General features: G+C 39.6%; 2 protein-coding genes across 4 annotated transcripts in view; both read right to left on the bottom strand.

The window, feature by feature from the left end:
• Positions 1-23,374, bottom strand: part of MTUS1 (microtubule associated scaffold protein 1) — a 111,545-nt gene that overhangs the window by 24,643 nt on the left and 63,528 nt on the right. For all 3 annotated transcript variants that reach the window (XM_084517471.1, XM_084517472.1, XM_084517473.1), the window contains one exon: positions 1,931-2,148. In XM_084517471.1, the coding sequence (XP_084373597.1) occupies positions 1,931-2,148 (218 nt within the window). The remainder of the gene's footprint in view (positions 1-1,930; positions 2,149-23,374) is intronic.
• On the bottom strand, positions 2,812-8,523 carry LOC311436742 (uncharacterized protein; the record flags this gene model as incomplete). Its single annotated transcript, XM_084519209.1, has 3 exons — positions 8,478-8,523; positions 5,727-8,256; positions 2,812-3,119 (listed from the first exon to the last, which is right to left on the bottom strand). Exons 2-3 carry the CDS (start codon positions 6,214-6,216, stop codon positions 2,812-2,814), a joined length of 798 nt encoding a protein of 265 aa, XP_084375335.1. The 5' UTR covers positions 6,217-8,256; positions 8,478-8,523.

Raw genomic sequence — 23,374 nt, 5'->3', positions numbered from 1 at the left:
AACAACTGCAGATACGTCAACACACCAATTTTTAGCCCAGTTACAAGTGCTTTGGCTTAACACTCCTAGATTACTGGTTTTATATAATTGATATGCTTTTGTTATTTTTAATTAAATTAATAATTAAATTTTATTTTAATATTATTTTAATGATTTTAATTTATTTTATTGATTTTAATTTATATAATTGACATTTTTTTCTTTCCACATGCAAAATAATAACAAAAAGGCAGAAGCAGAAAAATTATTCTCCCCCACAAAGTTCTTCTCTCTTCCCTCCATCTTACACACTTTTTTTTTTTTCCCCTCAATAATCATCCCTGGAAACAATGCCTATACTGCAAATGCACCGTAAAACAGCCTGGAAGAAGTACATATGACAGGCTTCTGACTAAAATACCAGGTAAAGATGCACAGATTACGTATTCCTTAAAAAATAAATAAATAAATAAATAAATATTGCAATACAAAATATCTGAAAGAACCTGGGCCAAGACTTTTATTTTAATTATGAAAGTTACCAGAAATCTAGGTGCTTATTATAAAGTCTCACGAAGATTGAACAGAAGTTTAGCAGTCCAAATTTCACAAGTTTGTATTAGATGACAGGCACCCAAAAAGCTTGTAACAAATTGCTTTGAAGATCTTAAATTATATTAGAGAAAAATGTTCCAATCAAGAGTTTAAAAAACTAAAACAAACCAACCTCACAAAACTCAGTAAAAGCAACTGTTCTTTCTGAGTTGAACCAGACTTGAACTTAACAATAATGCAGTGTTTTTAGTTGAAAGGAGAGTGAACAGATATTATCCCAGCAGAAGAGAATGCTATGTTTCTGGCAGCATACTAAGACAACTCAGTGATTTTTATACATTGGATGAAATCACTACATATGGGAACAGCTAAAATACAACTGGTATCAATCTTGGAACATTAGCTATAAATACAAAATGAACTGCTAGTAAAGTCTGCATCGACTGTTGCAGCATAAATCCAAAACTGTTATCCCCTAACTTGAGATTTCTCTCAAAATCTTTCAAAGCAGACCAACACTTTAGTGCATTATCAAACTTCTGAAGTCATTCTGTATGTCGAACAGACTAGGACAAGCAAACATTAACACACATCAGACGAACTCCACTAAATTTCAGGTGCATTATTATTTTTTTTTTTAATGAAAGTTGATAATTGTAAAGATATTACCAATAATGCAGCATTTAATAGTCAGTACCCTGTACTTCATTCTCAATTATTTGTAAAGCATATCCACTCTTTATCTAACCTTCTTTCCAATATCAGATAACAAAGCAAGGTCATGCAGATTTTCTCTTCAAACTAGACTTTCCTACAGGGGCAGAACTTCAAGTATATACTTGAAGAGGTGCTCAGCCCTGAAGGAATAAAAACTTTTAGAAACTTATTTTCAGAAAAAGATGTGAAGCTGCAAAGAGGCAGTCAAACACGTTGAGGTTTTTTGTTTGTTTGTTTCTGTCCAACTGATGCCTGGAACAAGTTTTCTGGAAGTCCCACAAGAAGACGGATAGGAACTATAGAGCAAGTGGCCACCCTTATTTCATTAAATACAGGTAACCACATCTGTACTTGATTTATTCACAACTTACTAGAAATTATTTCTAGGCTACAAATACACATTAAAGGTTATTTAAAATGGCACTAACATGAGAACATTCTGTTATAATAGCACCATTAATTGAAGGCATATAGTTAATATAGGAACTTGCAATGGATCGCATTAGAAAAGGAATCATAGGAGAAAGAAGACACAGGAATGTAGCAACTGGAGTGAAAATGCAGACATTATGTATCAGTGTATAATATATTCAGAAGCCATTGTTGAGAACAGTTCAACAAATTAAAGTCAGAATGGATTAGTTGCAAGACTTTTGTTTTGTTTTGTTTTGTTTTTTACCTCAGACTGCAGGTGCTGGATCACAATTGTCAATGCTTCAAACTTCTGGTTGCTGCTTGACAGGAATTTCTTCAGCTGCAGAATGATTCCACTTTGGTTCTCACATTTTGTCTTGTACTGTGTCAACTCAGCTGTTTTTGTGCCAGGTGAATGCACATCTGTGGAGGTTTGTGTCTGTATGCACGAGCTTTTTGGACTCCGCTGCTTGCCCTTGTCAACTGGAACAAAAACAACAACAACGAGTTAATCTGTACTTTATGTCTAATGAAAACTTAAAGGCAGGTACAAAAGAATATAGATCTAAACTCGTCCTGAAACACTAACTAGGAGAAAGGTTTGTTCCACAGCACTGTGGATCAGACATAATCATCTGACAGGCTGGGTTCTAGAACCATAACCTCATATACAATATTTTGCTCTTTGTCCTTACCTTCGTGTATTGTGGCTTACTTTTCAGCATATTCTACATTCTGTGATTTTAATAAACGTTTACATAAAATGCAAGATTTCTGTAATCGTACCCATCCACTAACTTGTTTCTACCTTAAGATGAGCCAACCACTTCTGTTTGCAACATGTATTTCATATTTTCTAAACTCTAAGGTAGTACTGAATACAAAACCATTTTCCCCACATTTCCTTGATCTTTTCCATCCTTCCAAAAAAAATTTTACTGCAAGAACTCCACTCTACATCTCAGGTTTGAGCTCCATTACCCAAAGGTCTTCCAACAAGTTTCTAGCATCAGCAATTTAGGTCACAGATGATACTTAAAAATGCTCTAAAATGTAACATATTTTGAGTTTGCCCTGCTGCTTTTCACGGTCCAAGAATTACATAGCTCACTTAATATTCTCAGTTATGTTGCAACCTCAGTCCCTTCACAGTACACAATTGTGTGGTGCCAGAGGAAACCGCATTACATAACCCAGCCCTGGATTCGTAAACACCACCGAGGTTACAGGTTTCTCTGCTGCCTTCAGACCAAAAAGGTACAGTACTGCAGTGCAGATAGGGCCAGTCTTTTGATCACACACAGGACAAGCAAACACTTTCGCAACAGAAGGCTGACGCAATACATAAATATCCCTTGGCATTTTAATGAAGACATCGGAGCAGATTACTTTGTACAGTGTCAACTTAACAAGATTTCTTCCAGATAAAGCGATAAAACCTGAGAGATGAGATTCTGAGAAAAGAAAAACAAGAACATGTGGAAAAAACAGGGGACAAATTAATGAACTAGAAGTAGCTGCTAATGAATCCCTTCTGAAGTCCAAACACCTGGTATGAAGGTTGTCAAGTGACTCTTGCATATTGCCAGCAGTGAAAGCCTCAATCACATAACTTAATATTATTAACAATAAACCTGTGATTCTCAGTTAATGTTAGTCTGACACATCAACTGTTGCATTAATGCACCAGTCTTGCATAGACTTCGCTCGTTTTCAGAACATTTGAAAAAGTTTTCTGTTCAAAATACTGATGTCATCTGTGCCTCTTGCTGAGCCGCGTGTGAAGGGCCTCCCTAAGACTATGAATTTTCCAAATAAATCGTCTCCAGGCAAGATTTCCTGTCCTCCCTTAGTTAGAGAAATGTCAGCATTACTGCTTTATAATGTTTGGGCACTCCTGCATTATTGGAGATCTCGCTGCACTCCTGCTAAGGAGATGCTGACTGTTACAGGGTGTATTTCCTATTAGAAACATACTGTCTTGCTGTTTAATATTAGAGCTGTTAAAGGTATCGACATAACCCAAATCAAAAACCAAATTCTAATCAGTAGGGCAAACGGACCAAGCTTGGCTGCCAGTTCCAGGTATATTTTTACCACCATTTTACCTAATGGGGGCAGTTTTTTTCTCTCAGTGCAGACATAACATTGTTTCATTTACACCTCTATAAATGGAAGAGGGTTCAGCTCTGAGAGCTATCATGTTAGATTCCCAGCAATCTTCCAGCAAATACTGGTCACCTTCTGAAGGTTCTTAAAAAAAAATCACAAGAGGCAATAATCAAGGGGAAGAAAGGAAGCAAAACACGGCAGTGACTAGAGAATAAAGGCGTACATTCAGTCCTTCCCTGCCCAACTGGCTCATGTACTCCTACTCTCTCATTTATTCCATCTCCCTCCCTAAAAGCTTCCCTTACAATAAACAGAGAATTGGAGCACTATTGCCGATTTAAGGGTACGGGATAAATTTACTAATAAAGGTAGTAATGTCAACACTTAATTCACTGTATGAAGTGACTAACATTATTTGTTAGGACCCCGACAGAGCATGAAGAGCTGCTTCCCATCTGTACAAAGGGTTGCAGACAATTTTTATTCAGGGAAAAAAATTACATCAGATACTGTTACATAATGAAGTTATTTTGTTTAAATAAGTACCCTGATACAACAGCTAACCGCAAGTGACAACAGACTCCAACTACCCACTGTCTCCACAGCCTGGCTTTATCAGTTTGCCAGTTTCACACCACTGCTTTTATTGTGGTGCCCAGACCACCAAGCCTCTTCAGAGAAGCTCCTTCAAACATTCATCCAAGCCAACCCTGGATACTGAACTAAAAAAAGCTGAACAAAAAAAAATGTGCACAAGAGAAATTCAGTGACATTCCTGTTAACAATTTTATCACAGGCATGTGCTCTGCAGAACCACTTTAGATGTTGAAAAGCATTTCTCTGCTAGCATCAACTCTCTGTAGCATGAGCTGCCTCTACGGATTAACGCCAGCAGCACTCCAATGCTTATTTATGGCTTGCGTACCCCTGGGCAATGACAGATTGTTTCCAGATTTGTATAGAAGCCATACTATGATGTCAAAACAAAAGCCATGATTTCGTTAGAACAAAGGCATCAAGTCTAATTACTGATACAACACATCAACGTTGGACTCTAAATTAAGGACAATATCAGTCACCAGCCTAAGTCCTCCTCACTTCGCCATTTTTACTTGCCACCTTTATGCAAGTCAGACTTGTAAAGTAAAACAGATTTTCCCCTTGTGGACTCTTCTCCAACAGTCTAGAAAACACAGTACCCAATCTATTTAAAATGCTCAGTTTCTGAAGATTGTAAGTCACAGATACTCAAGTACTACGTGCAGCACAGCAACCATACACAATCACCAAATAGGGTCTTATTATTTTTTTTAATCCATAAAAATAGCAGCAGTAGTTTTGTAAAGATTGAGCCTTCTGATCACTGAATCAGTCACAGAAGATTCAGTATCTTGCTGGCAAAAAAGAATATCCTATGACCTTGAAAAAGGTCCAGGAATCCTCCCACTCCCTCTGAAGTCACTGCATGGACAGCAGCTGGAGAGACTTTTCTTTGGGAAGACTATTAGGCCCATCCCAAGTTTTTCCATAAGGAGAACCATTTCCCATGCATAGTTTCTCTGGGTAGCAGGTAATCAGATGCAAGAAATACAGTGCCACTCACACACTGGGGTGCGTTCCATACAGTTGCATTGAGGAGCCTCAGCATTGCACAGCACTTGGCATAGTACTGGAGCGGCTGCCTAACTCAACTTGCCAGGTCCTGCTGCTTTCCTGAGCCTCTCGATCTTGTGCACTGCTGCTAAATTGCCAGCTGAAACATCCGGCACCCACTTTTTGGTTGGCAGAGCCAAATCAAAGCCTTCCATTGCTTACCATGTACTATGAAGGCCTGCAAGAGGTTTAATTTCTAAGAAAAAAAAAATGATATTTCTTACAAGCATTGCAAATAGCCAAAAGAAACCACATGACAAGCCCAAGTCCCCACGCTATGATCACCATGGTCTTACCCCTAAGCACCATGTTTCCATGTTCCTCATCCAAACCGTTAGCTTCCACAGGCTTCTGAAAATTCACATGCATCTTGTGCAAGCATTTCTCAAAGAAAAATCCATGCTCAATGTCTTCTCTTGTAGGAAGGTGCAGGCTGGTAAGAACTTTCTGCCTCTCTTCCATCTTCTGGAAAGCCTTGTCTACGCATGTCAGGTTGGTGCTCACTTCTTTGATCAGTAAGACCAGATCGGCCTGAGTATTTAATCGAGCTTCCATTTCTTCCCTTACTCGCTGGATTTCCTCGAGCACATTTCTTATATCCAAGTGACTGGACTTCACCTCTGCTTTCAGTTCCTCTTTCACCTGCTGTTGACTCCTCTGCAGTGCTAACACTGTTCTGATTTCCTTTTGAGATGTTTCCATGTCACGCTTCAGCTCCTTCTGCCCAGCCTCCATCGCCTCCTGACTAGCTCTAACTTCTGCCAGCAATGCCGCGAGGCACTCCATCCCGATCCTACGGGGGTCGCAGAACTTCTCCAGGGCCACAGCTTCCAAGCAGTCAGGACCACTTGTGAGCCAGCAGCAGACTTCTCAGATGGCCAGAGAGCTAGCACATAGCCCTCAGCATGGCCCTACGTCAGCTTACAGTTTGCTTCAGTGAAGGTACTAGGTAAAAGTCTAGTACTAGGTAAGGCAAAGGGACTAAATAAAATACTTCAATAAGCAGAGCTGTAGAGACAGTGCTCCCTCTCAAGAGTTAGCCTGAGTACTAATCGGTTTAATTGGCAGATTATGCCACACCTGAATTTTTTAAATCTTTGGCTGACATCACTGTACACGGGACGTCACCCAGAAAGCCACTCCCCACTGTCATTTGATCTGCGCATCAATAGAAAATGCCTGGGCATCAGTTACCAGGTTTGTTGCAATGCAGCCAAACAGTGCAAGAACACAGCAGCCCTACCTTTTCAACAAAGGCTCAAAAAGAATGTGAATTGCAACAGCTCGACAGTACTCAGGTATTTCAATCCTATATTCACACAAGGTGGTTGTGTACCCATCCTTCTGCTAATGTCTGCAGTGAGACTTGATGCATAAATTGGTGAGTGCCATGGCCATTGCTCCTCTCCCACTGAATACCCCCCTCATTAGCACAGCTCATTACTACCAGGAATGCTCATTTAGTGATCTGTGGAAGAACCCAGATCCTGAGGAAATCCTCTAGTTCACAAACAACGAACGCTTACAAAAGCAACATGGGAAAACTGACTAATGAGACGTTTCTGGCAGGTTAAGGAGGCACAGTCTTTCAGGTAGCAGCTCTGAGTGTTATTTTTTCTTTTTAAAAGCTGACACTTCCCAATTTTAAACACAGAACTCAGCGTAATTCTAGGCTCCATGTAAAAACAGGAAGACTAATGATACTGGGTTGTTAAGTTGTTTGGTTACAAAGTGCTTTAATTACTCAGTCATTGGATTCAGTTTGAAAAAATGACCAACCCAATATATATTCCCCTGCAGGAAGCATCTGCGCCTGCCCTCAGACTGGTGACCTGATGGTCAGAGTAAGGCCCAGCATTCAGAGTTGGTCTCACACAGGCTGAAGGTCAAGGCTTTCACACACACCTTCGTGCTGTCATGCCTCCAGGATGCTCTCTCTGAAGCGATGATCTCATGAACATCCCAGAGCAGAAGATGCTATCCATAGAAAACTGCAATAATCCCATCAGTGTAGTTTGGGAATGGAAAGCATTACAAACAACCCTGATTTTTGTGTGTGCACAGCTGCAAGATTTCTACCTCACCACAGTGCTGCTGAGCAGAGCCAAAGAACCAACCCAGCAAGTCCTGCTTGCACCGCAAGGTTACTCCTCTCTTTCCAGTTAGCCTCCCACACCAGCTCCGGCACACTCATGGGAAGGGATCAGAGACACATCCTCCACACACAGCCTGCAAATATTGCCCAACTGGCCCACTCTCACAGCCCACTGATGGACGCAACACCAGAGGTAGAGCTTTTTTCTGAGCGTCTCACCTGCCAGAAGGCCAGACGTGCACTCTTCTGGAACGTTTTCTATATTCAGGCAAGGAGACTTTCCCAGCAGAGCTACAGGCTGCAGGAATGCCTTCCTCCTCTCAGCACCCTGCCCCATTTCTAGCTGGATGATTATCCTGAGAGCTCAGGTGCTATTGACCACGCACAGCCCTCGCTGCAGACTGGACCATAGAAAAGACTGCAGAAGCACAACCTGATGTTTGAATCCAGGTAACAAAATCCTTGACAAAAGGGATCAGACAGGTGAGAAGAGCCAGTTACAAGCACTTGGCAGTACTTCTGCATCCCAAGACCAATACCTGCAGTAACTCAGCTCAGCAGTATAACACTTTATTCCAGCCTTTACCAGACCTTAGCATTTCCAAAAAATCTCAATAACACAGGTGAAGAGCTTGCAAAGACCTTGTCTGATGCTTACTGGCAGTTCATGAGAATCCAGCTGCATTAATACCCACTGCTTCAGCGATGATACAGGTGGAGAACGGGTCACACTGTGTAAGAGGGAAGGTATTCATGAAAATTGCAAGTTTAATCTTATCAGTTGTACTTGACACTGATTTAAGCAACCATAGTTTTGAAGTTACCAAGCTCACTAAACCATAGTAAGAACTATGGTGTATTACTTAACACTGTAAAATATATTTGTAACATTAAACAAAAACCTTTACACAAAGCTTACTGGGAATCATACAAAAAATTCAACTGCTTTGACCTTCAGGGTGATGGCGTGCTCTGTACAGCTCCAGCTGGGCTCAGACTTGAAACAGCAATCGGATATTTTCACTTCCTGAACACGAGAGAAGAAGGTATACCAGACTTTCACTTTTCCAAAAGGTCTCTTTTACACCCAATTGTAAGTGCTAACTGTACACTTGCTGATTTTTTTTTTTTTAGAGGTACTATAACAGTGAAATTGAAGAAAAATCAGCAACTGGATCAAATTTCTCCAAGTATACCAAAAAAACACTGAAGTAAGCTTGAAGGTCTACCTGTTTTTAACAGAAGCTTAAGAACCAGATGTACACTGCATCTCTACTCCATATGCTTAATCATTCCCTCCCGTAACAGAGCTGGTCCCATCAGATGCAGTGCTGCATGGGCCTGGTTCCAGGATTTTTCCTTTGGGAGTTACCAAATCTCAGCCTAGCATCTGAATCAGCCCATAGGTGGGTACACAACTTCACTTTGTTAGTCTTCATGCAGCTAATTCAGAAGCCTCAAAATAATCTCTGCAATTCTCCCCTCCCACAGTGCAGACAAGCTATTTAAGCAATAGAACAAAGACTGACCAGTCACTTGATTTCACCACTTTGATTTTAACACGCTTGCCTAGTGACAAGCTATGGCATTTCAGAGAGGGACACCTAAGAACATCCATAGAAATAGAGAAGCTACTTGATTTAATCTAGAGCCACGTGTATACTGTATTTGAGAGGAACTGGAAATTTGGCTAGCTGTAAATTGCAATCCTAAATTCTTTCAGAACTCATGCTGTAGGCTATGAGCCCAGAAAGCACTTTCACACAAAGGTACAGGGAAAATGGTCCCCAAGAGTATAACTAAATCAGTGTCTGCAGATGGCTTGAAAGGCTGGGCTTGGGTGGAAGTCTCCCAGCCCTCCTTGCAGCTCTACTGCTTGGTCAACTCCAAATTTTGCTTGAGTTCAGCTTGGCAAATGGTGAAAGTTTTCCATGCCTCCCAGGGTCCAGCCTAGTGAGTGTACAAATACAGGCTGCTGAAAAAGTACTTTGCTTCTAAGCGCTGCCTCAGGCCTGTCTACATATAAACCTGTGCAGGCAGCCCTTACTTGCTCTGCCCACAGCCTTAGACAGCTGCGTGCTTCCCAGAGCAGAACTGTGCTGCTCCCCTTCCTTAACTCTGACTGCAACCTCTCGAATCTTCAAGGTCAGGCCCAAGCCTATGCCAAGGAACATCAGCTTAGGTTAGCTGCCATCAAATCCTTTTCAAATTGTTCTGGGCAAAATCACCACCACTGAGGCTGTTTGAAAGGTTGCAGTAACTGAACAAAATTTAACTGCAAGCAGGCAAAACCTGACACCGCTGCTTAATGAGACTCAGCGGGATTCAAACTTACACATCAGAAATGCCTCTGCCTTTCTTTGCAGAGGTACAAAGGTTCTTCAGCACTGATGTATATGTCTATGTGGTGCTGGTACAGCACTGGGAGGGAAGTGCAGAGCTACCACGTATTATTCCAGGCGTTCAGTCTGAAGCACTGTTTCCGAAGCCGGTACCTGTCCTTTCATGCCAACTCAGCCGCTGATGTAGTGTTATAGCATTAACTTCTAGCCTCGACACAGCATTTTAAATGTATCCCTTTTTGCTCCTTCCTTCCCAGCACGTCGTTGGATGTCCTCATTCACATAGCAGTGAAAAGGAAAGAAGTCTCAGCTGTCTTTCTGCACTTCAAAGAGCTCTGTGCCTGTGTGATGTTTTAATTGCATGCTGAGCCCACGTGTCTCAGCGCTGGCCACCTGGGGTCTCAGCTGGAAAGGAGCAGGTCTCTTTTGAAGCAGAGAGCATTAGCATGTCAAACCATTAGCATGTCAAACACCTCCTGGCCGCTACAGCGCTGATTCTTAGGTAAGAAACCAAATGTCTCTTACAGACCACGCTGGAGTCTCGCAGCCTACAGCTGCTACCTGGAAACTTGAATATCTAGCACGCAGCTCATTAGCATCCTGCTTGTTGACACGACAAACCGAGCGTGAAACAAGGGCGCCAGTTCATTACAGCACACAGTAACATGGGTGAAAGAGGAAACCTGCAAATACATGCAACAGAGGGAAGACAGAGCAAACAATTTTCCTGGCCAAGCATTTGCGTGACGTCCTCCAAAGGCCTAGAAACCCCACAAAATTTAACTAATCTTGTGCAAAGGTTCTTTTGCAGGCAGCTGTCAGCTTATTCCTTGCTAGGTATTCCAAAACATACCTCATTCTTTCAGGCTCCCAAATGATAACCATGTGTGCAGTGAATCCTTTGCCCTACACCGTGATGCTTTTTGCTGCTGGGCTAGGAGGATGCTCCCGCTGTCTTTTTGTGAGGGAGAGGGGATTCTGCCTGCAGTGAGGAAGCAGCCACGAAACCAAAGCAAGTAAAATGCCAGTGATGTGTAACACTGCACTAAGGCTCCTCAGTATATCATCTTTCCAGTTCCTACCCCCAATAAAGTAGACTCTCACCCATGGCAGCCTTTGAGCTGGGTCCCTGTACGCACTCACCCATTAATATTAACCACCTGTCAAAGCCTCAGTATTTCCAAGCGCAAAACATGCCTTTCTTCACCCAAGGGATTAACACCAATGTGTCTTTTGTTCCTTAAGGTGTCGCTAGTCCTACAGAATACAGCTCTTGAGCTGTTCTAGGACATTGTCAAATGCACTAATGATTTCCTGCAACACAGTATTTCTCCCCCTAGATGAAGTGTGTTAACGACACAGTTCAGTTTGCCAGTAATTTGGTATTATTTTTTTTTAAACCATATAGATTAGGCATACAAAATCTCCATGTCTTAGCTTTATTCACATTTCTGAAGATCAGTATTAATGTTTTCAAACCTATATCAATCTTACACTGAAGTGTTTCAAGAGAGTGGATTATGACATTTGTAAAGACACCTAAACTAAGTAGATATATTATCTTCTAAATTGCTGGTGGCTTCCCAAATGAAACACAAAGAAGAGCATTATCTCACTCATGTCATTAGCGCAACTTCTTGATCAACAAACCTGTGTTTGTTTGTTTTTTTTAAAAGAGTAAGCTTTGAATTGAAGTCCAGAGATAAAGATTCTCTAGAACTGTGCCCTATGTTGTATTGGTGTTACGTTTCTTTCACTTCCTCAGTAGCTGTTTCTTTTCCAGTCTTCATGACAGCACATTTAGTATTGGGTGAGATGATGTCAAATGGCCATGCATTTTGTCAGCCCTACCAGGGATGCTTTGACAAAGTCAGTGAAGATGGAAGGAAATAAATAAAAAAAAAAAAAAAAAAAAAAAAAAAAAAAAAAACTCTAAGAATACCAGTGTTGTGCCTTTAACAGTTTTTACCTTATTAAGCGCAGATCCATCTTACATAAGCACTACTTGACTTTTGAGAAGAATTGTTTTTTATATTGTGTCTTAACATTGCATGTGTAATATATTTAGTCGCCAAGCTTACTGGAACTGCAACATCTAGAACTGAAAGATTTTCATCTAGCTAGTTGTATCAAGCATGAATACAAACTATACATCAACTACAAAAATAAAGATATCAATAAGTTGACTGTACATTCAGAGATGATTGCAAATTAAATAAATTTGAAATGATATGCAGCTTATAGAAGACAACTCTAACACACATCCACTAGAATATCAGTAGATCAGGCTTCTTGTGGTTATTTATTTATTTATTTTAAATAACCAAGAGCAATATTGACGCTTGATATTTTAGCTTGTTCTGAATCAGGACAAAATCCAGCACAAGCTAGTTAGGCATATAGTGGGTGGGGGAAATAAAAATCAAAACAATGCCTAATGCCTAGAGCATATGTATTCTGACCTGAGAGAGAGTGGCTGTATGTACACTGATAAATCAAGCCCTGATGCACATTAAAAATGCAGGGAGTCATCCATTTTTAAGCACAAAGATGACAACATGATGGAAAGCAATTGCATGAAGATGTGTTACGGTGTGCTGCAGCCTTGGTCAATGAGGTCCAAGTTAAAGCTTGTCTAATCTCTTTCCATTATCCTTGGTTTAGGCATGTGTATTTTGCTAAAACCAGTTCTTCATACACCCCCCACAGGCAACCATAAATCATTGGATTCTCCAGTTTCTGAAGCAAAGAAAAGAAAGCACTACATTTGGGAGCTAGCAATTATGTTTATGTATGGAGTTTACATTTTATTAAGTTTCTTTTTCAGGTGTTGCTCTAGGTAAGCAAAAAGACATTTGAAGGAGTCCTCTTTTTTCTGCATACCTTCCTATAGCTGCAGCTGTGCTTTGTCATCCTTGAAATGCCCAGAGAGCCAAGCAAAGGGAAGACTGGTGTTCTTCACACTCTGCTCCCGTTTCTTCTCCACCACCTTCACTCTCCATTTCTACTTGTACAAGACGTTGGTCCTTGTTGTCTGGTGCCCTCTACTGTTTCGCCATAGGTACGTATTTTTGACATTCCTTCTTCAGTTTGGGTCTGCAAAGTCAGGCCCCAGAGTCAACTGGAACAAGGACTCCTGCCATGGTTAGTTCGCACCACCTGCAAATCTTTCCCAGACCCCACTAACTGCCTCCCTAGTACAAATCCCAATCCCTTTTCCCCAACTCTGCATCCTTCCTGAATACGTTCAGGACTGCCAGCTGGCCTGTTTGCAGACATTAAGATAACTTCACATCTGGGAAAAGACTTTCAGAGGGTGGGGTCATGGAAAGAAGCCCTGCTATACATATGTGCATGCAAGTAGGTGTGTGTAGGAAACCCTCACACAATACCAGAGAGAAAAATGACAAGTCCACCCTTTTTGTGGCTCCAAGTTCTCACACACGCCAGGGAGTGAAAGGGCTGAAACACGGCCAGAAAGGAAGGAGCTATCTGAGTTTCAATGCCTGAACTCATTCCTTCCCTAATGCTTTAGTCCAGCTCTTTGTTGACTGTGATGCTCAGCATCACAAATATAGGACTGGAAAAAAAAAACTTCAGAAACCATTTACATCATTCCTTGCAGAAGCAAAGTAATCGCTACCGAGACATAAAAAGCACTTTGCCAGACTTCGACTGTCTCAAGTCTCACCATAGCACAGTCCCCCGCATGCTTGTCATGGTCCCTTCTCTTCTAGTTCAAACCTGATCTGACCTCACATAGATTAGATCCCTGCCTATAATTGCCTTCACATCACGTTTCTTCATGCAGACACTAACAGACTATCAGGGGAAGATTTTTCTTCTGTTCTCACATACATACAGTAGTCTGCTATGTGCTGAGAAGCCAGACATGTAGACAGCTTAATTATTATTATTTTTTTTCAAATAATTTTTAAAATGCTTCCATCCCAAAGGGCTATCAAGCATTGTAAGCATGCTCAGGATAAACACATCAAATAACTGGGAGAGACACTCTCTTACTTGGATTTGTAAGTAATAAACTAACAGGCTCAATTTTTGACATCAAATTTATTCTAGATCTGTCAAACTTAGTTTTTAAAACCTAGGGTCATTTCAACCAGTTGTAGGAAGAACTTCATTGAAATCCCAAACTCAGGTCTCATGGCTTTTAGAATTAAGTCCTTAAGTATGAAAGGCACTTTCTGCTTACATACTCTAGAGCTCTACTTTGTTGCCATAAATGCAAACAAAACAAAAAACCCTGCAATGAATTTGGAACCTAAAATGAATCGCCAAACTTGAATCAGTGGCAGGCACAACTGAAGTTGCAATTCTTCCTTCACAGCAGCATATGATTAGTTAACTACCAGAACATTTATCAGCTCAGCTTAATGTTTGATCCAAGAATTTGCTACTTCTCACTAGTTTTTCTGAACTGCTTGAAGTCTTTCACAATCCCCATTAGGCTCAGTAACTTGCAGGGAAAGATAATGTTTCCTTGAAAAGGACTGTATAGAAGAGACCTGTAAAATACATTTTCACCACAAGACACACACATTAATATGCAACATCATTTCTTGTACAGTATCTGCAGTTATCTGGGATGGAGAGAAAGGACTTCTGTTGTTGTTTGAACTCAGAAGCTATTTATTCAATCACACTAGTATGAACTGATGTTATATGACTGTAACAAATGCCACTGGATTTGAGCACAGCACTGAAACACTGCCTAAAGGATATTATGGAAGAAAAAGTAGGGCAGGCAATGGGGATTTAAAGAGCCCCCAGAGTGTTAGTTATATTTTGTATTCTTGTCTTTGTGCCAAGATTGCTTCTGAATATATCCAGCAATAGCTTCCTATGTTTGTGAAACTCTACATTCATTTAAAGACAAACACATCCAAGATTACACTCAAATTCACTGATGTTGTTCTTTAAAAAGCTAAGTGATAGCAGTTCTGATCACACAGAAAGCACTACAGTGACTGTTGCACTGTCTGTAGTCATATTTTACCTACCAAAAGATGACCATAGAGTTCAATTTTAATATATTTCTTATAAAATAGATGAGCACAGTTCACAGCTTCAAATTGTAAAATAAATAGTTAGCATCCAGATTCTCACTCTGGAATGTGCAGATTCATCTTTTAGAGAAGTCACTAATTTTTCAGTATTAAAAAAAAAAACCAAAAAAAAAAAAAGAGTATAAAACAACTCAGAGATCAAGCTAGAACATGAGTTCTGCCCATAAATAAATAAATCAGTGCTGATATAAGCATGATCAAGCTCCTAGGCTAAAAATGAATTGAGAAAAATAAAGGTTACAGTAGCTGTTTGACTTCACAAATCCCTTCTAGAATCAATCTTTGAGCTCTTAGGAGCCAGATAGAAAATGCTATGCTAGCATTTTTAACATTGTTCCCTACAGCATCACCTAATGACCTTGTTTCAAGCAGTATCTGGGTTGGTTTTAATCACAGCCCAGAACCGGCAGCCCAGCACACTGCTCCTCCCCGGCTTCATTGACTTCATTTGATGAGCTCAGGTTCAGTGCTAAATTAGGCTTTTCCCATAACTCAAGAAAACCCACATGAGTAGTTACTGGGCAAAAAGTAGATGAAAATGATAGTACAGATTAACAACAGAATAGAGACATACATTTATCATATTACAGAGGACTGCCCTGGTAAGTCTAAAAGACCATGTAAGGGAAGGTACGTTATACTTGGTCAGTATCTATATCGTTACACTTATCAACACGATTAACATGAAGTGACAGCTCTGCAGAAAGAAGGAAAATTTAAGCAGCCATCAAAATCAGACAGAAGCTCACAACTTTAGAAGACTGTCTTTTAGGAGGAGGCAGCAGCATCATAGCATGCCTTAATGAATACCAGCATAGCTAAACACGGGTAAAATTAACCTCGAAAAAGTACTTTAAAGCTACCCTATTGATAAAACTCAATCTGCTAGTCAGCAGAATAAAGCAGCATCTCAAAAGAACCACTCCAGATAAAATCATCCATGTGAATTCAATCTTCTGTGCCCCAGTGAAAGCGCAAGGCACAATACAGCATGCCAGGCTCCACAGCCCAGCTCTAACATGCTGCTCAGAGTCCTCTTCTCTGAAGACACACAGAAAATGCACTTATCATACAATTAGAAGCAGTCACCATGTCACAGTTAAGGAACTATTTCTGTATTTCCTGTTATGATAAACAGTTTTCCTATTATTAAGCAGCAAACATTGCTCCCCGGGGACATGCCTAGAACATTGCACACCATTGTCTCGGACTGCTGAATCGGGCCCGAAGGCAAGCCGGTAGAGCTCATGCAAAGTCCTGCCAAGGGGAAACAAACCAGAACAGGGCAGCGCCCAGAGCTTTTGTTAGCCGCAAGACATCAGTCCCCACCCTTCCAGAGGCATGCGGCCCTCTCACTCCTGGCTGCACAGGCCTGGGAGTCAAAAGGCTTTTCGTCCTCATGGCTTCTAACCAGGCCGCACAACTGAAGACCACTGTGGCAAAGGCTGCCTGGCAGGCACCAGTGCTCTCATCATGAGGTGTTTGCCCTGCCTGCTGCGGGCCCATATAGTAATTCCTATAGAGTGGGGTTGGAAATAGTCATGCATCTTTCTCCACAGCTGGTGTTCCCACAGGTCTCTTCTCCTTGAGCTAACAAACCACTGTGAAGGCAGCAAACTTCCATTTTGCATAGCTGGGTGGGGACAGGGGAAACACAACAGAAACTTTCTTAAGGAGCCAATACCGCCGATAACAGTGGCGTTCTCCAGGGAATACCTGCAACACACTGCAAAGATTAAAACCCCTACGTAAGACCCCTGACTACAAACATCCCTACTTATGCCACTAACAAATGCAACAAGAACATTCACTGCACTTGCCATAGGCATCTCAACTTCCTTGACCTACCTCATAGCCAAGATGTCCTTCTCAGGACAAAGGACTTTTTTTTTCCCCCTCCGAAAGTGACAAAACTTCTTAGTTTGATAAGTTGGTAGAGCAGGAGGTGTTTTGTGCAGTACTATTTGCAGAAAGAATTAAGCCTTGATTTTATACTGGTTACACAAGTAGCACGTGTTTACAGCTAAAAAAAAGCGAAGTCTTCAAGCCTGCTGTTTTATTTGGAGCAGAATAATTTGAAACTGGCATTTTAAGTTCAGTCCTCTTATTCTCCTACTGGAAGCATTTCTTATATTCCTGTTTTACTAGTTAATATTTGAAAAAAATACAGCACAATCTATTTTTGCAATAAGTATAAACATTCCATTTTTAATAATTTAAGTGTTTCTGATATTAGCAACATTCACAAGCAGACAAAAATGAAGGCCATTGAAATATCTTAGAGCCTGTCAACTCATTAATAAATATTATTTGTAATACTTTCCAGACTTTTCTACTGAAGGATTTCAAGCTCTCTTTAAGAAAATGGTGAGCTTTCAGTTAAAGAATTCCCTCACAGATGTCCCCAGCTGTCCTGTTTCCTGCCTAAACATAAGTATTTCCATAACATCGCATACAAAATGTTCATACAAGCATCTTGAGAAAAAACTTTACTTCCTATAAATGTAAGTAGCATATCACCATGCGAAGAAGTAGCAAAAGCAAATCAACCAAGACCTGAACATAGGTTTATTAGCTTCCTTGCCACAACTACTAGACATCAGTTAAGACAACACCAATGGAAGGTTCATAAATAGCAGCTGCGAAGAATGATCTCAGCCAGATACAAGCCAGGTTATTTGAGGTAGGTTATTTCTACGTTTGAGAATGTTGGCAGTTAAATCAAACAGGATTTATTTGTATTTTTTTTAAGGAGTATTTAAAGCCATAAGTTATACTCCTGACACGGTTGATTTTCAGAAGATCAAATACTAGTTTCTTTTCAAGGCAGAATAAAAATAGGAAAGAGTAATGGGGGAGAGCACAATTTGTGGAGACCTTTGGAAAGATGCTTGTGACCCCACTAAGTACAATCTAAATCACCAAGTAAGAATTCTGCAGCGCTGGTTTACTGTATTATTATGATAAAAACAATTGCTGTAACAAACCTCTTAAAAATAAGATTTGATTGAATTAAATCTTTTGACTTCAACACAACTCTATTGAACTATAAACAGAAGAAATATCAAGAGGTGAGCAAATAGAGATACAGGTGAACTCAGCTGCAAGTTAAGCAGCTCGACTGATATAGTCTTCACCAAATTTTGTTCTAAGGGAAGGCAAGCCACAAGAGAATGTTTTCTTTAGAATGGCTTTCCAAACAAGTTAATTTGGGTACAATAGTTATTGAAACCATCAAGAGCTGTTCGAACTCCACCACCTTCCTCAGCAGCATCAAATCTAACAACTATGGACCTCGTTCTTTCATATGTACAGTGACACTCAGTGATGAGATTTATTTTTTAAAACAATAAAACCTTGGAGAAAAACTTCATTATGTGACACTAAACTAACAACCAATCTATAAGCAAAAATTAACATCTCTTGGTGTGAATTACAATGAGAGTGGTCTCAATTTATTCAGTACTGCCTCCACAGTACTTATCATCAATTGATCAAATGTGATTTTAAGATTCCACCATCCCTTTCTATATGAGTTTTCTGTGGCTACAAAGGAAGAAGAGCACTACAAAAACAATGAACCAACTGGTTACAATACTCAAAACACTGCATTCTAGCACAGAAGTTTCATGGTATCATTTTCCTCAAAATGCCATTGCTCAAATTAAATGAACTGTAGTAAGGCAGAAAGGCTTTAGCTGTCTCAATGCTATAAGCCATTTCTACTATAGTAACAGATTCATTTGCATTAACTGCACAAACTAGTAGAGGCAGAGTCTAAAAGGTTAAGTCTAGTTTTATTGCACTTGAAAACCCCCAAAGAAATTTAAAAGCTATTAAAGTGCTGGTTGTTTTTTTTTTTTTTTTTTTTTTTTAGTGTAATTGTAGCTGCCTGTCGCTTCCAAACCCCAACCCACTTCACAGCAATAGAAGTTACAGCCAGACCACTTTCACCTATTAGACATATCAAGTGGGAATAAATTTAGCATATGCAGTAATATTAGCACAGATAATTTGCTAGGTCTTTTGTGTTTACTTTCCAATTAACTGTTCTTCTGTGAAGTTGAGCTTGAAACATTAACTCTACTTATTTCACGTTGACAAATACATGAGGCATTCTTCACAAGTAATTAATCTGTGTAAGTGAAGGAATAATAAAACCCAACATCACTCACTATAGTGTAGGGCCAGAATGCATCTGCTTTTCACAGTACTCTGCATCCTCCCAAGTTTTTCTGAGCATAGCTCTTCATTTGCATCCACTTTCATGCTTTATTAAAATACATACGCAGTTTAAGTGTTGTCATCACATATAAATTACTGCTTTGACTCTGGTTTGTTTTTTGTTGGTAGGGTGGTTAGTTGTTTTTTTTTTTTTTTTTTTTTTTTTTTTTTTTGCTATCAAGGGTTCATTGGAGAACTAGTGTTATCTTCATTTTATACCTGTCACAAACATAGGATATAGGAAACTTGCGTAGACAAAGCGTTACAAACAAACAAAAAGAGCTCCACTACTTGAAAAAGAACCTCCATTTAGCTATCATTTACATACTTACTGAAGCCATGACCTATTAAGATTGAAATCAAGCACGCCAGGCAGCTCATTTTGTACCCAGTCCTGAAAGGATAAAGTCAGGAGCTAAGAGTCTCACAGACTTCAAGAGGAACATGATTAAATCTAAACTCCCCATGATTAATGGTTTCCAGCTATTCAACTTCTTTTGCTCAGAACAGACAAGCCGTTTTTACTTCTGAACTATATTTTTCCTTGGTAGGTAACACAAACATTTAACTTACTCATCCTGTATCAAATATCTCTAGTAGACTTTCAGATTTAAAACACTTAGTAAGGTTGAGTGTGTTGGGTGTTTTCCTATAGTTCCATAGGAAGCTGTGACGTTGGACAATAATCATTACTTTAGCTACCCTTAGGAAAAACAGCATGGTATATGAACAGCTAAGCAACTCATGACACCCGAGGCTTTCAAAATCATTAAGATTTTGTTCGTTTCCTTTAAAAGCACTGCTTTGCAACACACAATTTCATACAGTTGTCAGTGTTATCTGAAGCAGGATGTAGGGAAGAAATTGTACTGGAAATGGATGTTACCTGCTCAAATAAATAGGTCTGTGATGTTTGTTCGTTGCTAGCAAGGGGAAAAGGAAATTTTTTAAACTGACATTGCTGTAATGACATCAGGTGTCTTTAGAGACGCTTCTTATTCCCAAAGTAATAAGAGAGTAACAAGGTTTAGTAAGCAATGAAAGCCACCAGAGGGGTAAGAATACTAAGTACAGCTTGCTTAAGGGAAGAAGAAACCTAGCGCCATCAAGGGCTTGGCAAAAACATTGAGACAAAAATTTACCACAAAAGCAACAGTACAGCTCATTATACAATCTATGGAAAAACTCTGGGAACAAAAGGCATGAGAGCTTTGATCTCCATTTGCAAAACTGGTTCCTTGTGCAGAATTGTATCTTTATGCAAAAGGAAATGTACATAACTCAAAATGAATATTTTAAATCATTCGTGTAGGAATGTCCTTCTCTGGCAGTTTTTACAGAATCATGCAGAGATGATTTACTCTGTCACACCACTGATGCATGAAAAGCATAAAAAGCACTTTAGTCACTCTTTGGTATAAAAAATCCTTAATGGTTTAATAAAGGAAGCAAATTTTGTATTTCATCACTGAAAAATTAGCTCATATTTAGCTCATATTTATGCAGTTGTGTTGAATTTTTTGTTGCAGTTGTTTATAAAACCCATACATAGGTAACAATGCAGGCATGCTATACTTCCAGTAGCTGAGGAAGTGACACTTTTTGATGTCTGCCTGTATTTAAAGGGAGAAGAGACCCCTGGATATAAATACCCCGAAGCAATGCAGAGCACACAATGATGGAAGTTAGATACAGCCAGGCAGCAAGCTGGAGAATCTTGATATACACCAAATTTTACAGCAAGTTTCATCCAGATTTATTCCATTCCTAAAAAATAATCTGATTTTATTTGATTGCAATGCTTACAAGATATTTGAACTTCTCCAGTCACTCTGACAACTCCATATGGACAAGATGTAAGCAGTGCAAACATTCTTCATCGCAAAGATCTGTTCCACAATACATGCAATGACTAATTTAGACTAACACCACCAGTGTAAACTGTATTTCCAGCCATAACCACATACCATGAAGAAACTGTGGCAAGCTGTTGCAAAACATCCTCAAATCAGAAGGGAGACTCACAAGATCCATCCTTTTCCTCTCAATAGTGTTTTACATCCTAAATCCACGAATCTATTCCTCTACAGTCAGCCACAGTATAGGAGAATTCAACTTGACCAATGCTCTAGTCTACTTTAAAACTCTACATTTGAGCAATTGTCACAACTATCTCAAGACAGTCATCAAGGCAGTCTATGCTACTATGAAAGGAAGCAGTGGATTAAATCCATGATAATGCTCATTAGGAGTGCAATCTACACCGAAACTGTAATTGAATGATGCTTACATAACACCTTTTTCCATACATATTCACATTTATGCATGAACCCTGAAGTTCCCTTTTTCAATTACTCTGCCTTATTTGTTCACACAGTCCCTATATATTCTATTTCTCATCACTTACATGACCTTAGAAAGAAGCAACATGTCATTTTAATCCAATTAAACCACTACAAGCAAAGATACCCAAACCTATGTTGCAGAAAGCAAATATGGCTCCTCCTGGCATCAGCCTTTCAGACTTGTGATATACATTGTCATTAACTGATCAACTCTTATGTTGTTGACTTTTATGAACCAGAAATAATCACAAGCAAGCTTCAATGCATTCAATGTTTTTAAAAACACAGCTTATTTATACGTACTTGCAGTTTCCACTACGGAATATGACCTGGTTTTCAGATGCCCTACTTTTTTTCAGTATATTCAGCACTAAGCTAACCGCTGGGCAGCTTTCTGCAAGACACAGGGACAGTAAAGCAGAAGGGGAGACCAGGTGAAAATTTCTCTGAACTTCCAGTTCTATACCTTTAGTGTGTATTATGCAAAAGCTAGAGAGAACAAGCAGAAGGTCTGTTCAGCACTTCTTAATTAAGAAAGTGCTGCTTAACTGGAACATGGCTATCAATCTAGTTTGCATGCTCCATCTAACAGAGGCATCCTGCAGGCAGTTCTTACTTTCACATCCACTCAAATGAAAGAAAAAACAAATGGATTCTTGCCACTATAAAAGTTACCTTAATACCTGCCTCAATACTTTTTTTTTTTTTTAGAATGATACCAAACTTCAGTAGTAGTTAATGAACATACAGAACATTGAACATTATTTCCCCATTTCTCTTTTAGTATTTCTATTCCTGGCATATGTGCTACCTGAAAATTTCAGATTCTTAGCAACATCAGTGACGTAAGTATGCACAAAGACTCCCTCATGTAAGAAGTTTTAGCATCAAGGTATTCTAATTGCAGCTTAAAAGCCATGCAAGCAAGCTGCAAACAGAAGCCTATATTATATTTGGATAATCAACCTATATTATACTCATAATTTAATTTATCATCCAGGAGGAACTCAAACTGAATTTACTTTAGCAGGGATAAGTAATGACAGGGCAAATGGTTTAGGTTGCTGTGCGAAATGCCAGGACAGGAAGGAAAGGTGACTCCAAAACTTCACTTGGAGCTGAACTCTGAAGAAGTACTAGCCAGAAATGGGGGTGTTCAAGAAAGGAAGGAAATGCCTGAGAAGAAGAGCTTGTGCCGAACTAGTTTATGTAGCTGCTTGCTCCTCTTTAAGAAAAATGCAAGAAAACGACAAATAGTACAGTAAAGACTTATGTAATCTGTAGACTGCCATCATTTTTTCCAATATCATCCACCTTAGCAAAAAAAGAAAAATAAAAATCACCACCCTCCATCAAAACAGCATGTATTCCCTGGAACAAAGGTCAGCATCTGTAATTATGTTCCCAATCCATGCATATGCTTTATACGTCACTTAAAACAAAAATCAGGTCATATGCAGCTTTTTTTTTTTTTTTTTTGATTGTCTCTAAAACACCTGAAAGAAAACTTCAGACTTTTTAGGTTTCTATCAACACAAGTCAGCAAAAAAGTTTGCTTGTCATACTTGCAGATAAGATGTTTAATGTGAGAAGTCTGACAACAGATTTCTACATTCAAGTATTCAACTATTTCTCAGACAGACAGAGAGCCACATCGTGACAGCCCGTACTCATTTCCCACCTCCCACCACACCTCCCATTCACGATATAGAAAAGACAGAGCTCCCAGCAGATAATCATTGAAATGGTTAGATACATATTTAATGGCACAGACTTCCTGATTCTATTTTTGGACCTGTAGGAGGAAAAAAAATCTGATTTGCATTACATAAACAGAATACCCATCTTACC

The sequence above is a fragment of the Aythya ferina genome (assembly GCF_964211825.1).
Source record: "Aythya ferina genome assembly, chromosome: 4".
NCBI classification, from domain to species: Eukaryota; Metazoa; Chordata; class Aves; order Anseriformes; family Anatidae; genus Aythya; species Aythya ferina.
This window is presented reverse-complemented; position numbering and strand designations above follow the sequence as displayed.